Source organism: Sorex fumeus, unplaced genomic scaffold (genome assembly GCF_029834395.1).
Source record: "Sorex fumeus unplaced genomic scaffold, SorFum_2.1 ptg000155l, whole genome shotgun sequence".
Classification (NCBI taxonomy): domain Eukaryota; kingdom Metazoa; phylum Chordata; class Mammalia; order Eulipotyphla; family Soricidae; genus Sorex; species Sorex fumeus.
The window spans coordinates 1,487,706-1,502,454 of record NW_026606212.1 but is presented as its reverse complement, the minus strand read 5'-3'; the positions used below and the strand labels follow the sequence as shown (position 1 = coordinate 1,502,454).

Here is a 14,749-nt window from a genome sequence, read left to right as displayed (position 1 = left end):
TTGGTGCTCAGGGGCTGTTTCTCCCCTGTGCCTGGTGGACCATATGTGGTGCTGGGTGTTCAAACTGAGGTGTGTGGGGTGCAGGCCAGTTGTAACCCCTGTCGTAGCTCTTCATCCCCTCCCGCGAACCCCCCTAGATCCATATTTTTCTTAATGGTCTTGTCACATGCTTACACACCCCCAGGCAGTGGCCACCATATGGACGGTACAGACCAGCACATTTCTTTTTAGGGGAGCAGCATGTTGGGATTGGTGGGCTGTCTGCTTCGAAGTTAGTATAGAAGTAGGGAGAGAGCTCAGTGGGCAGCACCACAGACTTTGCACACAAGGGGCCGAGGGTTAATCTCTGGCACCATATGGTCGCCACCAGCGTTGTCTGGATGTGGCCTCCCCTCACCTCTGAAAAAAGTTGTCATTGGCTGTAGCAGAGAGGGCAGGAGGCCACACTGAGCAGTGGTCAGAGTTTATTCTTGGCTGTGCCTCCAGAAATCATTCCTGGTGGGCTCGGGGAGCATACGGGATGCGGGGGATCGAACCCGGGTGCATCCCTTGCCTACGTGCAAGGCAAGCGCTCACCTCGGTGTACTAGCTCTCTCGTCCCACAGCAGAGAAATTCTGCAATGTCTTTTTTTCCTGGCCACTTGGCACATGAGAATTGCCTGTACCCTTTTGAAATTTTCAGTGGTGCTTGAATGCAGATAAATTACTTTTAAAGAAGTCTCAGTTTCTGGTCGGGGCAGGAGCGATAGCACAGCAGGTAGGGCGTTTGCGTTGCATGGGTCCGAGCCGGGTTTGATTCCTAGCATCCCATAAGTCCCCTGAGAACCACCAGGAGTTATTCCTGAGTACATGAACCAGGAGTAACCCCTGTGCATCACCAGTTATAACCCAAAAATAAAAAAAAAAAGTCTTTAGTTAAGTAATGTTGTAATGTTACTAGTGTTCCAATAAGTCAGAGGTCATAAAAAAATTAATGCTGATTTGCTGTTGTTCTATCTGCTCCTCCCTGCACAGGCATAGATGGTATTAATTAGACTACCAATGTTCACACTCAAGCGTCAGTTGAATGACCTTTCTGAAATCTCTAATTTGTAGATTGATGACTACAGCATGGTCCGATTTTTGCCTTACGATCAGTCAGAGAAGAAAGCAGGAACATTGTATTACAGCATATTGATTTTGCCATTCAGTACGGAGAAGACTTGGAATTCAAAGAACCCAAGGTAATTTCTGACGATTTAGATTTGCCGAGGGCTGGAGCGATAGCACAGCGGGTAGGGCGTCTGCCTTGCACGCAGCCAACATGGCCGACCCGAGTTCAATTCCTCCGCCCCTCTCGGAGAGCCCGGCAAGCTACCGAGAGTATTCGATATGCCAGACACAGTAACAACAAAGTCTCCAATGGAGACGTTACTGGGCCCGCTCGAGCAAATCGACGATCAACGGGAGGGCCTTTACCTTTTACCTTTTAGATTTGCCAGGACCAGAGAACGGCGCAGAAGGAAAGACCATTCTCTGCCTCCCCTGGGCTGACGCTGGATCAGTTCCCCGTTTCATGTCTGGTCCCTGAGCACAGAGCCAGGATTGCCCTGAACACCTCTGCCCTCCTGTTTGATCTAAGCAGCTCCTTAAGTTAAAGTATCAGAGGCAGCAAGAACCTGGCCCGTTCTGGCTGATCTCTGGGTGTGGCTCAAGAACTCAAAACCAAAAAGAACAAAGAGTAACCAAAACCCTGGTTGCGCATTTGCTGGCTTTTATGCTCCAGAACCTGATGGTGCTTTGTGCCCCCTGTTCAGGGTGGTGCCCCACCCCCTGTGCTGTCTCGTTCGCCCCAATTTTGTTCATGAATATCTATCAGCACTACCTCTGGGTATTATAGAGCATTGTCTGAACAGTAGGTATATACATACTGGGTCTGCGGAGAAATCAATGTATTTTCTATTTTGTGTTTTATTTATATCAGGAACATGAAGAAGAATCGTCTTCTATGTTGGATGAATACTTTTAAGAATGCCAAAACAAATGAAGAGTTTGTTACGATGCAACTGGATGCGGGGCTGGAGTGATAGCACAGTAGGTAGGGTGTTTGCCTTGCACGCAGCAGACCTGGGTTCGATTCCCAACATCCCATATGTTCCACCAAGCGCCGCCAGGAGTAATTCCTGAGTGACGAGCCAGGAGTAACAGCTGTGCTCTCCGGGTGTGACCCAAAAACAAAAAAAGGAAATAGAAAAAAAAATGCAACTGGATGCTTGTGAAGAGTAGCAATCACAATTTATTTAAAAGAAAATATAACAGATAAAGTAAAAACAAAGAATAAATATCATAAAATATACCGAGGCAAGATACTCATTGGTGGGAGGGTATCCAGACAGAGACACTGATGTGAGACCCTGGGCTTCTTTCAGTTGTAAACAAGCTAGGTCCTCTGGGAACTTGTCCAATGTTGCCACAGAGGGTGGCCGTGCAGCTGGTACTCGAGAGATCAGTGACGGCGTTGTCCTTCGACATGGAGCCAAGTATGCTTTCAGAGCAGGAGCTAAAGAATCAATAAGAGAAAAGGTCACCCAGATGGCTCCTTCCATGGATTTTCCAAAGCTGACCCCAATAGGGAGCCAACAGGAAGGGGAGACCATGGGCCCACCTCACGGGGGTTTCCTGTGGAGGCCTCCCCAGAATGGGCTCTCTGGCCTGTGACTCTCCTTTCCCACACCAGCCCCCAGGACACCTCTAGGTGGGCCTTTTCCCATTCCCCTTTTAGTTGTGCATATACACACACCCCTTGTTTCTTACCTGTTTTCTTCTGGTGCTCTGAGTCTCGTTCTCTGCCATATGTGTCAGGCCATGGCATTGAAGGCGGTGCCCTTTGGGGAGTTGACAATCCTTGGCCAATCTCAACTTTCTGCTTAGATGGTGGCTGGCTGTGCTTGGTGCTGGCTGATTCCAGACTTTCTTCAGAGGAACTGGACCCAGAGGATATGTAGAAGATCTTCTTTCTCTCCTGTGGGCTGCTCTGCGGAGGGAGCGTCTCTCTCTCCTGTGGGCTGCTCTGCTGAGGGAGAACCACAAAGGCTCAGCTCCAGAAGTGCTGCTTCCCCCTCCCTTCTGAGTTCCTCCCTGCTGGTGGACCTGCATCTACACAGGCCTCCCATAGGAATGAGATTGAAACAACGAAGGTTAGAAAAGTCTTGGCCCAAGAGCACCTCCTAGTGCCAACTCAGTGAGCAGTGACCTGGCCTTGGGGGCTAGATTTGATGACTCACCTGCTAGGAGCAGGCTGCCCTCAAGATGATCTCACAACACACACACAGACACACGTACATACACAAATACACATACTCACACACACACACCATCTCCAGTACACACTCAAATTTACTCTCTCCGATAAACACGTTCACACACGGGTGTGCACACTCTTCCACACACAGAGCGTCTGCGCCAACACTCTCAGGGAGGTGATGAAGACTGATCACGGGCATCAGTGCTGGGCTGCCCGGGCCAGTTCCTGCTGACCTGAACTAGCGGCTGTCTTCGTGAAGAATTCCGGGGAGTTCTCCAGTGAGTCCTCACCCAGTTTCTGAATCTTTTCAGTGTCCTACACTTGGGGGTTTTACAACCACGATTTCTTGGTAAACAGCAAAACATGTTTGCTGTCTGTGCGTTTCCGCAGTGAACCAAGTAATGAGTATGGGGGCAGTTGGGGAGGCTGCAGAATGTCTGGTTGCATCACAAAGAGAGGTCGGTGATGTCATCGAGCGCATCACAGCGAGGACGGGTCAGCTGTGGCCCTGCAGCAGGGCTTGCTCTCTGTGCAGCCCCTCTGGGCTGCTGCTGCTCTCCCTCTTCCCACAAGTCCTGTCCATGTGGTGAACTCAAGGCCCTGGGGAGAGCAGGGAGCAGCCACTTGAAAGAATGTGCTGCTAAAATGTTATTTTCCTTTTTTTTTAAAAACGTGAGTGGACTGCTATTTATTCGGCCACTAATTAGCTGATTGAATTGGGCATGAACGCCACCTTACTCTCTTTTTTTCATTTTTTATCATTGTCTTTATTGAATCACCGTGAGAGCAGTTACAAAGTTTCGGTTCTAAGTCTCAGTCATGCAATGAAACACCGGTACCTTCACTAGTGCCCATTCTCCACTACCAAAATCCCCAATATACCCCCATCCCACACCCTCCCTCTACCTGTGGGGCGGATGATTTCCACATTACTCTCTCTCTACTTGGATCCCATTCAATAGTTTGACACCAGACCCACCTTTATTATTTGAGATTTTACCCCAACACTCAGATTTGCTGAAAAGGCAACTGTAGACAATTTGTGTTCTGTTGCTGGTTATGGATAACCTGATGTCTCGTGGCTGCAGTAGGGCCATTTAATTTTGAAATTCTGAAATTTTAACAAAAATCTAGAGGGATTTCTGCCAAAAGCCACTGGGTTTCGAGATTTGCTCCTGAGTCTCTGGGATCATGGCCAGTAAGCTGCTTGATCAGGAGCCAAAGAGGCCATTTTTGGGCAGCGACTCATGGTCTTGTTTGGACAGGGAGGAAAAGGGCGGCTCCACCACCATCCTGTGAGACCCCGCGCGTCTCGTCACTGCGAGCCCAAACCTGACTGTCCACTGTTCTCTGAAGCATGGCGGCCACAGGGCCGCCGGGGGGAACAGACCAAGGCACGAAAACTATCCCACCTGGATTGGCCCAGCACTGGTAACCTACTGCATGGACCAGATGCATTTCTGCCAAAAGCCCCGGGGTTTCAAGATTTGTTTCTGAGTCTCTGGGATCATGGCCATTAAGCAGTTCAATCAGGAACCAGAGAGGCCATGCCTCCAATTTTATAGCTGAGCTGCAGGTGTTTTGTTCGTGTGTTTCCCATATACCTAACTTTTGGCCGTTTACTTTCTTGGGAAACTTTGCCCCAAGTTTTTGGGGTCTGGCCAAAGGCACGGAAGCAATTTTTTTTATTAGTGAGATATGAGGTACAGTTGCAGACTTACAAATTTTTATGCTTGGGTTTCAATTATACAGTGATCAAATACCCATCTCTCCACCATTCCCCATTTTCCACCACCACGGAACCTAGGATCCCTCCCACCCCCCACTCCCCCCATCCCACCCTGCCACTGTAACAGGGCATTCCCTTTTGTTCTCTCTCTCTCTTATTGGGTGTTGTGGTTTGTAAAACAGGCAATGGGTGACAATAGTGTTTGTTCTATAGTCTACTTTCAGCATGCTTCTCCCATCCTGGGAGGATCCTCCCAACTCCTTTGTTTGGTGTTCCCTTCTCTATCTGAGCTCCCTTTTCCCCTAGCCTGTGTGGTTGGCCTCCAAGACATGGAGTAAAATCCCTGGTACTCATCTCGGCCATTCTTGTGTGTTAGTCTCCTATTTTGTTACTTTATGTTCCCCAGATGAATGCAATTTTTCTATGTCTATCCCTTTCTTTCTGAGTCATTTCGCTTAACATGATACTTTCCATGTCTTACCACTTGTATGAAAATTTCGTGACTTCGTCTTTTCTAACAGCTACATAGTACTCCACTGTGTAAATGTGCCAAATTTTCTTTAACCAGTCATCTGTTCTCGGGCACTCAGGTTTTTTCTAGATTCTGGCTATTGTAACGAGTGACACAGCAGCAATTTTTGGGTATCTGGAAGTGTGAAGGCGCCATCAGGCTGCCGATGCACTCGCCTCATAGGTACAGATTGACCTGCTGGGGGCACCATAACCCTATCCTTTTTTTTTTAAAGTGCAGCAAAAATAGATTATTGTAAGAAATTTGGAGATTGGATGTGAAGGGAGAGAAAGTGAAGAATATGGGTTCATGAGCAAACATGGGCTTCTCCAAAGTAGAAAAAAAGTGGGAAGAGATATACTTATTCAAGGGAGAACATGGGCTTCTCCAGAGTGAAAAAATCTGAAAGCGCCAAACTGAAAAAATCTGAAAGTTTGTTTTCATGGAAAAAAAAATCCCAAGCAATAATGAGTCTGTTATCCACAGCATGCCTGAATCTGATGTTGAGTTATTTTGGAATTGCTGCTGCTTAAATCAATCTTTTAATAGCATCAGGGCTACAGACAATATAAAGGATGGTGTGTCCTTTGAATGCAAGATGCCCAGGTCCATTCCTGGCATCATCCGTCTGTACCATCCGTTAGGAGTGACTTCCAAGACCGGAGGTGGAACTCACCTTGTACACCCCAGGTACCACCCTGTGTGATCCCAAATCCCTCCTTTCCCTCAAAGTAAAATAATATGAATAGCGCCAAATACGATTGTGAGAATTGAGGAGGCATAGAACTAGTACTGCAGGTTGGGTGCTTGCCTTGCATGCATCCAGCTTGGGTTCCTTCCCCATTACTGCGTGTAGTCCCAGGAGCCCCTGAGGGTGATCGAGAGTGATCTCTGGCTAAGCTCTAGGCACAGCTAGGTGTATTCCTCCTCCCAAAAAAGATTTTGAAGGTGAAATTGCAATGAATGTAAATAATTTTGTATATAACAAAGTAGCAATGATGGTCACAGCTGCTATTAGATAATGTTTATTGATTTTGGGGAGCAAAACGTAACATACAATTTTTTTCCAAAGGAAGAATACCTGGGAAAATTAAGTAAAATCATTATCTTACCTTTATCTTATAGTTTTCCTACACTGAATATTATTTGTACAATTAAAAGACTAAAAGTCACTTGATCGCTTGATCAATTGATACCCCGTTACTCATCGATATACTTGAACGGTGCCAGTAACGTCTCCATTCATCCCTGTTGCTTGCTAGCGTAGCCCAACGGCATGTGCTCGTTCTAGGAATATGCAGAGCCTCAAACCGATCATTCAGGGTCTTCTTTGTTTGTTTGTTTTATTAGTGAAACACCATGAGGTACAGTTGTAGACTTTCAAGTTGTTGTGCTTGGGTTTCAGTTATACAATGATTGAGTACCCATCCCACCACCAGTGCCCATTCTCCACTCCCACCAATCCCAGTATTCCTCCCATTCGAGATCCCCCATCCCACCCTGCCTCTGTGGCAGGGCACTCCGTTTTGTTCTAGCTCTCCTTTTGGGTGCTTTGGTCTGCAGAAGAGACACTGGGTGGCAATGATGTTCGGTCCATAGACTACTTTCAGCAGGCATCTCCCATCCTGGGCAGATCTTCCCAGCACCCTTTATTTGGTGCTCCCTTCTCTATCTGAGTTACCTTTACCCCTAGAGTGTGCAGCTGGCCTCTCAGCCATGGAGAGAACAACCTGGTACCTATCACAGATGTTCTTGGGTGTTAGTCTCTGATTTTGTTACTTTATGTTACCCAGATGAATGCAATCTTTCTATGTCTGTCCCTCTCTTTCTGACTCATTTCGCCTAGCGTGATATTTTCCATGTAGTACCACTTGTATGTCAATTTCATGACTTCATTTTTCTAACTGCTACATAGTACTCCATTGTGTGGATGTACCAAAGTTTCTTTAACCAGTCATCTGTTCTCGGGCACTCAGGTTTTTTCCATATTCTAGCTATTGTAAACAGTGCTGCAATGAACAAACAAGTGTAGATGTCACTTCTACTATACTTTTTAGCCTCTGCGGGGTATATTCCCAGGAGTGGTATTGTTGGGTCAAATGGGAGCTCAATTTCTAATTCTTTGAAAGTCGTCCATACTGTTTCCCAAAAGGGTTGAACCAGTTGGCATTCCCACCAGCAGTGAAGGAGGGTGCCTTTCTCGCCACATCCGCGCCAACACAGGTTGCTTTTGTTCTTTTGAATGTGGGCCAATCTCTGTGGTGTGACATGATATCTCATTGCTGTTTTGATCTGCATTTCCCTGATGATTAATGATGAAGAGCATTTTCTCATGCGCCTTTTAGCCATTTGGATTTCTTGTGCGAGGGGAGTGTCCTGCCCTCTGGACTCTCCGTGTCCCCGCTCCAGGGCCCCTTTAGTTCCACAGCCTTTGTTTTTGGGTCATACCTGGCACTGCACAGGGGTTTCTCCTGACTCTGCGCTCAGGAATTACTCCTGGCGGTGCTCAGGGGACCATATGGGATGCTGGGAATCGAACCCGGGTCAGCTGAGTGCTACCCTCTGTGCTATGCTCCAGACCCTATTCTCATTTTTAAAGGGAAATAGAATCCTGAAAGGTTGAGCATGCAGGGCCTTGCACACACCCAATCTGGGTTCAATCTACAAACGATGTAGGCCCCTCTGAATACCGCTGGCTGTCGCCCCCAAATCAAGGGCGGGGGACAATTCTTCCCTTTCAATCATACTTACCCCACCTGATAGCAGTGAGTAGACCATGTGCCAGGGATAAGGACACTGGCTGGAAAGATGCCGCTGGCCCGAGTTCAGTGTGGCCACAGTAGGGCTGAATCTGCACTGCATGCAGTTCCCTGATGCCCAGCCCCGGGTTGGGTCTTTTCCCTGGTTTCAGTCTGTTTCTTGGGGGATTAAGGCTTAGTTTGGACTTTAGCAGACACTGACCAGGGGCTGTGGGGGTTCGTCTGGAGGTGTGGGTTCTGCTTGAAGCTCTGTCCCCTCCTGCCTCCCGGTCCACAGAGCACCTACTGTGCCACCATGGTCCAGCACTGTGAAGCCCTCGGCCGTTCTGTCCAGGTGGTGAACTTAGATCCCGCGGCAGAGCATTTCAACTATGATGCGATGGCTGGTGAGTTCAGGGCACAGCCTTCCCTCTCCTTGGGGGCCCTGAGGCAGTGAGTGCTGCCCCCTGCTTCTGGGGAGACACAGAAGCTTAAAACTTCGTTCAGTCTGATCCCTGCTTTCATGGTAGACAGCAGAACATCATGTGTTAGCATCCACTTATTGATGTGCTTGTGACAGTTCCCTTTGTTTCCCTTAATAAAAAGTGAGATGTCACAGGCCTCGCTTTAAATTCTTAGGTCAGAGGGGTTTGAACTCAAGTTGGCAGTATGCAAGGCAAGCGCCTTAAGTATACTCTATCTGGCCCTTCTTTTTCCTGATGCTCGGGTGACTCCTGGCTCTGCACTCAGGAATAACTCCTGGTGGTGCTTGGGGAGACCATATGCATGCCGGGGATTAAACCCTGATCGACAGTGTGCAAGGTGAATCCCCTATCCACTGTACTATCCCTCCTTGCCCTGTCCCTTGCTTCACCTCTTTTATTTTATTTTGCTTTTTGGGTCACACTCAGCAATGCACAGGGGTTACTCCTGGTTCATGCACTCAGGAAGTACTCCTGGCTGTGCTCAGTGGACCAAATGGGATGCTGGGAATTGAACACGGGTTGGGCCGCGTGCAAGGCAAACGCCCTACCCGCAGTGCTATCGCTCCAGCCCCACTTCACTTGTTTTAGAACAGATGTTTTATATGCACAGTATTCAGAATGCAAAAGGTACATGAGAGTGTGCAGGAAAAAGTCATTTCCAACTCTTGCTTCCTCTGAGGCCGAGAATATTACCTAATGCTGTAGTGTTATTCCTTAACATCTTTGCACAAAATTAAGTGTGGAGGCCAGGAAGACAGTAGAGGGGTTAGGAGCAAATAATTGGCACACACAGGATGCTGTTTTAATGCCCAGCACTGCAGGGCCCCCTGAGCACTGTTGGGTACCGTAGTCCTGTAGCCCCTAAGCCCCTCCAGGTGATTATCTCATTTTTGGGTGCTGGTGTTTGCTTTCTGGCCCGTGGGCCTCATGAATACTGCCTGGGAGGCCAAAGGGGGAGAAAAAAAATCAGAGGCCAAGGTGCTAACTTAGAGGGATGTAGAGCAAGTTTCGGGATGCCCCTGACCACCAGCTGTGGTTGCAAAACCAAAGGAAGAAAGAGATCAAAATACAGTACAAGAATTGAAGCATTTGGTTTAACTGTTGGGGGTCGCTACTGGCTCTGTTCCTGCAGGGCTTACTTGGGGGTGGAATTTGAACTGGGCCTAAATCCTTCTTGTCTCTTTGGCCTTTTGTTTTGTTTTGGGGCCGCATCTGGTGGTGCTCAGAGTTTGCTTCTGATACTGCTGTCACTCAAGGGTGTGTGCCCTGCCCTTATCATTTATAAGTACAACAACTAGCCTTCTAAGAGTACTGCCCCTTGTGTTTCTGGTTTAAGTCTACCTGGGAGACTGTAATGCATCGTTACTTGAGAGTGGGATTCCCTGGACTACTGTTATTTATTTAGTTGGTTTTTTTTCTTTTCCTGATGGGTGGGGTGGGGTTTGGGCCACACCCAGCTGTGTTCTGCACTTCTGGCTCTCTGCTCCGGGATCACTCCTGGTGAAGCTGAGGAACTATATGAGGTACCAAGGATTGAACGTGGGTTGTCCACATGCAAGGCAAGCGCCTTACCCACCGTTCTATTCCTCTGGCCCCTGTTTGGTGTCTTTTTGTTTTTGTTTTTTGTATTTCTTTCTAGCCCCTGTTCAGTTTCTGTGGATACTGTCAGAGTTGTAATTACTAAAGAATGTAAATATTTTGGAATGGGCACTCATTTCCTGTATATTCTTTGCAGACATCCGGGAACTGATCGAGGTGGATGATGTGCTGGAGGACGGCTCCCTGCGCTTCGGTCCCAATGGAGGACTGGTGTTTTGCATGGAGAACTTTGCCAATAACTTTGAGTGGCTGGAGAACTGCCTTGGCCATGTCGAGGATGACTGCATCCTTTTTGACTGTCCAGGTAGCTCAGTAATTAGATTGTCATCTTCCCTGTGTTGTGCAGTTCTGTCGTTGGTGGGAGAAAGTGAAATTAGCATCTCATTTACTTTTACCCCAGATTCTTGGACAGTGGACTGTCATCCCATGAGGGGCTGTGGAATGTCTGTTTGTTTTCTTCTGTTTGGGGGCCACATCCAGAGGTGGTAGAGGCTGGGACTCTTCCTAACTGTTATCAGGAGGTAGCTCCCAGCCCTGCTTGGGGGACCAAAGCATACTGGGAACTGAACCCAGGCTTTCTGCATGCAGAGTATATGCTCAGCCTGTTGTTTCTTGGGTACCAGGTCATGCAGCATTTTTTTTTTTTTGCTTTACAGGTCACACCTGGTGATACTCAGGAATTACTCCTGACTTTGCACTCAGGAATCACTCCTGGCAGTGCTCAGGGGAGCATATGGGATGCTGGGAATCGAACCCGGGTCGGCCGTGTGCAACTCAAACGCCCTACCTGCTGTGCTATCACTCCAACTTCGGTTATGCAGCTCTTGAAAGGTTTGCTTTAGAGCTAGAGAGACAGAAGGATGGGTAGGATGCTGCGGTAGACACAGGTTCAGTCCTTGGCACCATATATGGTTCAATGAATACTAGTAGGTATGGGCCAAAACCAAGATTTTTTGTTTGTTTGTTTTTTAGGGCCATAGCACAGCAGCTAAAGCCCTTGCCTTACTTTCTGCCAGCCCATGTTTGGATCCCTGGTACCAGATAGGATCCCCCAAGCACTGCCAGGAGTTATTTTTAGTACAGAGTCAGGAATCCTCCCAGAGTACCAGTGGGTGTGGCCCAAAGTTCCTCCCCTCAAACTAAGAGAATAAAAATTTGTTTTAAAATCTGTCATTGTCGGGGCTGGAGCGATGCGATAGCACAGCGGGTGGGGCGTTTGCCTTGCACGTGCCCGACCCAGGTTCGAATCCCAGCATCCCATATGGTCCCCTGAGCACCGCCAGGAGTGGTTCCTGAGTGCAGAGCCAGGAGTAAACCCTGAGCATCTCTGGGTGTGACCCAAAAAGCAAAAATAATAAATAAATAAATAAATAAATAAATGAAATCCCTGTGACTGTTCTCTAGTTGTTCATTGATTTGCTTGAGCAGGCCCAGTAACTTCCCCATTGTGAGACTTGTTGTTACTGTGTTCGTCATATCGAATACGTCACAGGTAGCTTAACAGTCTTTGCCATGTGGGCAATATACTCGCGGTAGCTTGCCGGGCTTTCCGAGAGGGGCAGAGGAGTTGAACCCGGTTTGCCCGGACTGGCTGCGTGAATGGCAAATGCCCTACCGCTGTGCTGTCACTGCAGCCCGTTTTAAAATCATTTTTAATAATTTTAGTGCAACCAGCCAACATGGCCGACTGGAGTTTGATTCCTCCACCCCTCTTGGAGAGCCCGGCAGGCTACCGAAGAGTATCTCGCCTGCAGAGCAGAGCCTGGCAAGCTCCCTTTGACATATTCAATATGCCAAATACAGTAACAATTGTCACAATGGAGATGTTACTGGGCCTGCTCGAGCAAATCGATGAACAGGAGGACAGTGATGATGATGATGACAATATATTTTCTTTGTATGCCTCTTTTACATACATGTGCACCCAGAGTTGCTTAAAAAATTCTGCGGGGGGCCAGGGGAGCTGGTGTGATAGTACAATGGGATTGGCGTTTGCCTTGCATGCGGCTGACACGGAACCCCACCATATCATATGGTCCCCCGAGCACTGCCAGGAGCAATTTGTGAGTGCAGAGCCAGGAGTAAACCCTGCGCATCACCAGGTGTGACCCAAAATGAAAAAAAAATATTGGTGGAGCCAGAGAGATACTACAGTGGGTAGGGCACTTGCCTTGCACACAGCTAAGGTGATCCCTGTTACTGTATATGGTTCCTGGAGCCTGCCAAGAGTCATCCCTGAGCACAGAATCAGGAATAAGCCCTGAGCACTATCACGTTGTCCCCCAAACAAAAAACAAACAAAAATTGAATATAGTGTAGGGGCTAGAGATATAGTGGGCTGGGGACATGCTTTACATGTAGTGGGCCTTGCATGTAGTAGGCTTTGCATGTAGGACTCTGAGTAGCCTCGAGCCCTCCCAGAAGTTTCAGAGAGACCCTCAAGCATCCCCACGTGCGGCTTAAAACAAGCAAAATTGAATATATTAGTTGTAGGGACTGACTTCCTTTAAAAAAAAGTTTGGGGGGCACCGCGGGTGCCGTATCTGATGAAGCTCAGGGGTTACCCCTAGCTCCTGTGCTCAGGAATTACTCCTGGCTGTGCTCAAGGGACCCTATGGGATCGAACCCAGGTTGTCTGTGTGCAAGGCAAGTTCCCACCCTCTATACTATCTCTCAAGCCCTCTAAAACAGTTTCCGGGAAAAGTTTTTATCCCATAATTGAGGGTTGAATGTATTTCATGCTTATAATAGGCTTGTGTTCTTGTAGGTCAGATTGAGTTGCACACACACCTGCCCGTGATGAAACAGCTGGATCAGCAGCTGGAACAGTGGGAGTTCCGAGTCTGTGGAGTGTTTCCTGTTGATTCTCAATTCATGGTGGAGTCGTTCAAGGTTTGAAACTATACCTGTCCTTGATTTTTCAGTCTCCGGCACAAACAGAGTACAAATTCCTTTAGTCATAGTCATATAATTCTTAACAGTTCATGAACTATACCCAGGAGTGACTTAGAACTTATGTTTGTTAAATTAATATGCTAAGAAGATGGCTCCAGTGGCAGAGCACAGAGCCTGCATGTTAGAGGCCACATTTGCCCCTTGTGCACTGTTCAGTGTAGTTCTAGTGGTCCCCAACTCTCAGCTGTCGCCTTCAGGAGTCGTCCTAGGGCGGTGTCAGAAGTCAGTCCCAAGCACCACTGTGTGTGGCTCCAAAACTAGAAAAAAAACGCTGGAGGCTGGAGAGATAGTACAGTGGGTAGAGCTCTTGCCTTGCATGTGGCCAGCCTGGGTGTCATCCCTGCCATACTGCCACCGGGCCCCCGAGGCCCTCCAGGAGTGATCCTTGACCACAAAGCTCGGAGTACTACTGGGTATTCCCCAAAACTGAAAGGGAGGGCGTTTGGTTCTGTCTCCAGCACCCGTATGGTTCCCAAAGCTGGTCAGGAGTAACTCCTTAGTGCAGAAGCCGAAGTGACCCCTTAGTTATATCAGGGGATTGTGTGACCCAGAAATCCAAAAGGAAATACCCATCAGGGGAGGTGGTGGGGGAGCATGAGAGAAGATAACGCTAAAGGGTCAGAAATAGTACAGGGCTTCCCAAAAATAAATAAATAAATAAATTTTAAAAATGGGGGCTGGAGTGATAATACAGCCGGTAGGGCCTTGCACACAGCCAATCCGGGTTTGATTCCTAGCATCCCTGAGCACCACTAGGAGTAATTCCTGACTGCAGAGCTGGAGTAACCCCTGTGCATTGCCAGGTATTGCCACCCTCCCCCCCCCAAAAAAAATAGTACAGGGCTTAAGGAGCTCGCCTTGATGTGGCCCACCTGCTTTTAATCCCTGTCACTACATGTTTCCTCAGTGCTGAACTCAACGCCACCTACCTCCTAAACACTATAAAATATTGTTGAGTGGAGAAGTGTGGTCACTGTAGATCGCGTTTCTCCTTCCCACCTCACCTTTAGAATCCTAAGGTCAGCTATTGGCCCAGCAGTCTTCTGTTAGGCCATGCCTGGCAGTGCTCAGGGCTCAGTACTAGCGCTGTGCTGAGGAATCACTTAGGTAGTGCTCTGGGAACCCTGTGGAGTGCTGGGCTAGAACCTGGGCTGACCAGGCACAAGGCAAGCGCCTTAAAGCCTGGACTCTTGCTTGGGCCCCAATCTTAGCGTTTCTCCCATTTAGGTGGGTTTTGTTCCAGTGGGGATCAGAAACCTTTTATGTGGACACTGTTGGTGACAACTGATTCATCGTCCCTTTCCTGCTTCCTCTTTCATTTTGTTTCTGGCATCTTGGCAGCCTTGAGCGCTATGGTATCTCTAGAAGTCCCGCAAGTTAACATCATGACAAAAATGGACCTGCTGAGTAAAAGAGCTAAAGAGTAAAAGGACACCTCTAGGTGGACAT

At 48.1% G+C, this 14,749-nt stretch overlaps 2 protein-coding genes across 2 annotated transcripts in view; both read left to right on the top strand.

Moving 5' to 3' along the window:
* The window catches only part of LOC130016474 (GPN-loop GTPase 3-like), a 46,459-nt gene extending 44,451 nt beyond the window's left edge, over positions 1–2,008 (top strand). The window contains exon 8 of the mRNA XM_056107184.1: positions 1,964–2,008. Coding sequence (XP_055963159.1) covers positions 1,964–2,008 — 45 coding nt within the window. The remainder of the gene's footprint in view (positions 1–1,963) is intronic.
* Positions 2,009–2,443: 435 nt separating this feature from the next.
* On the top strand, positions 2,444–14,727 carry LOC130016473 (GPN-loop GTPase 3-like). Its single transcript, XM_056107183.1, has 7 exons — positions 2,444–2,519; positions 3,595–3,632; positions 8,560–8,668; positions 10,482–10,649; positions 13,113–13,227; positions 13,399–13,404; positions 14,616–14,727. Exons 1-7 carry the CDS (start codon positions 2,444–2,446, stop codon positions 14,725–14,727), a joined length of 624 nt encoding a protein of 207 aa, XP_055963158.1.
* The last annotated feature ends 22 nt before the right edge of the window (positions 14,728–14,749 follow it).

Bases quoted from the DNA above. Each gene is read 5' to 3' on its own strand.
- LOC130016473 (XM_056107183.1), top strand. From the start codon at position 2,444: ATGTTGCCACAGAGGGTGGCCGTGCAGCTGGTACTCGAGAGATCAGTG. The intron at 3,633-8,559 runs GTAAACAGCAAA...CCCGGTCCACAG, and splicing joins TTTACAACCACGATTTCTTG to AGCACCTACTGTGCCACCAT. The intron at 10,650-13,112 runs GTAGCTCAGTAA...GTGTTCTTGTAG, and splicing joins CATCCTTTTTGACTGTCCAG to GTCAGATTGAGTTGCACACA.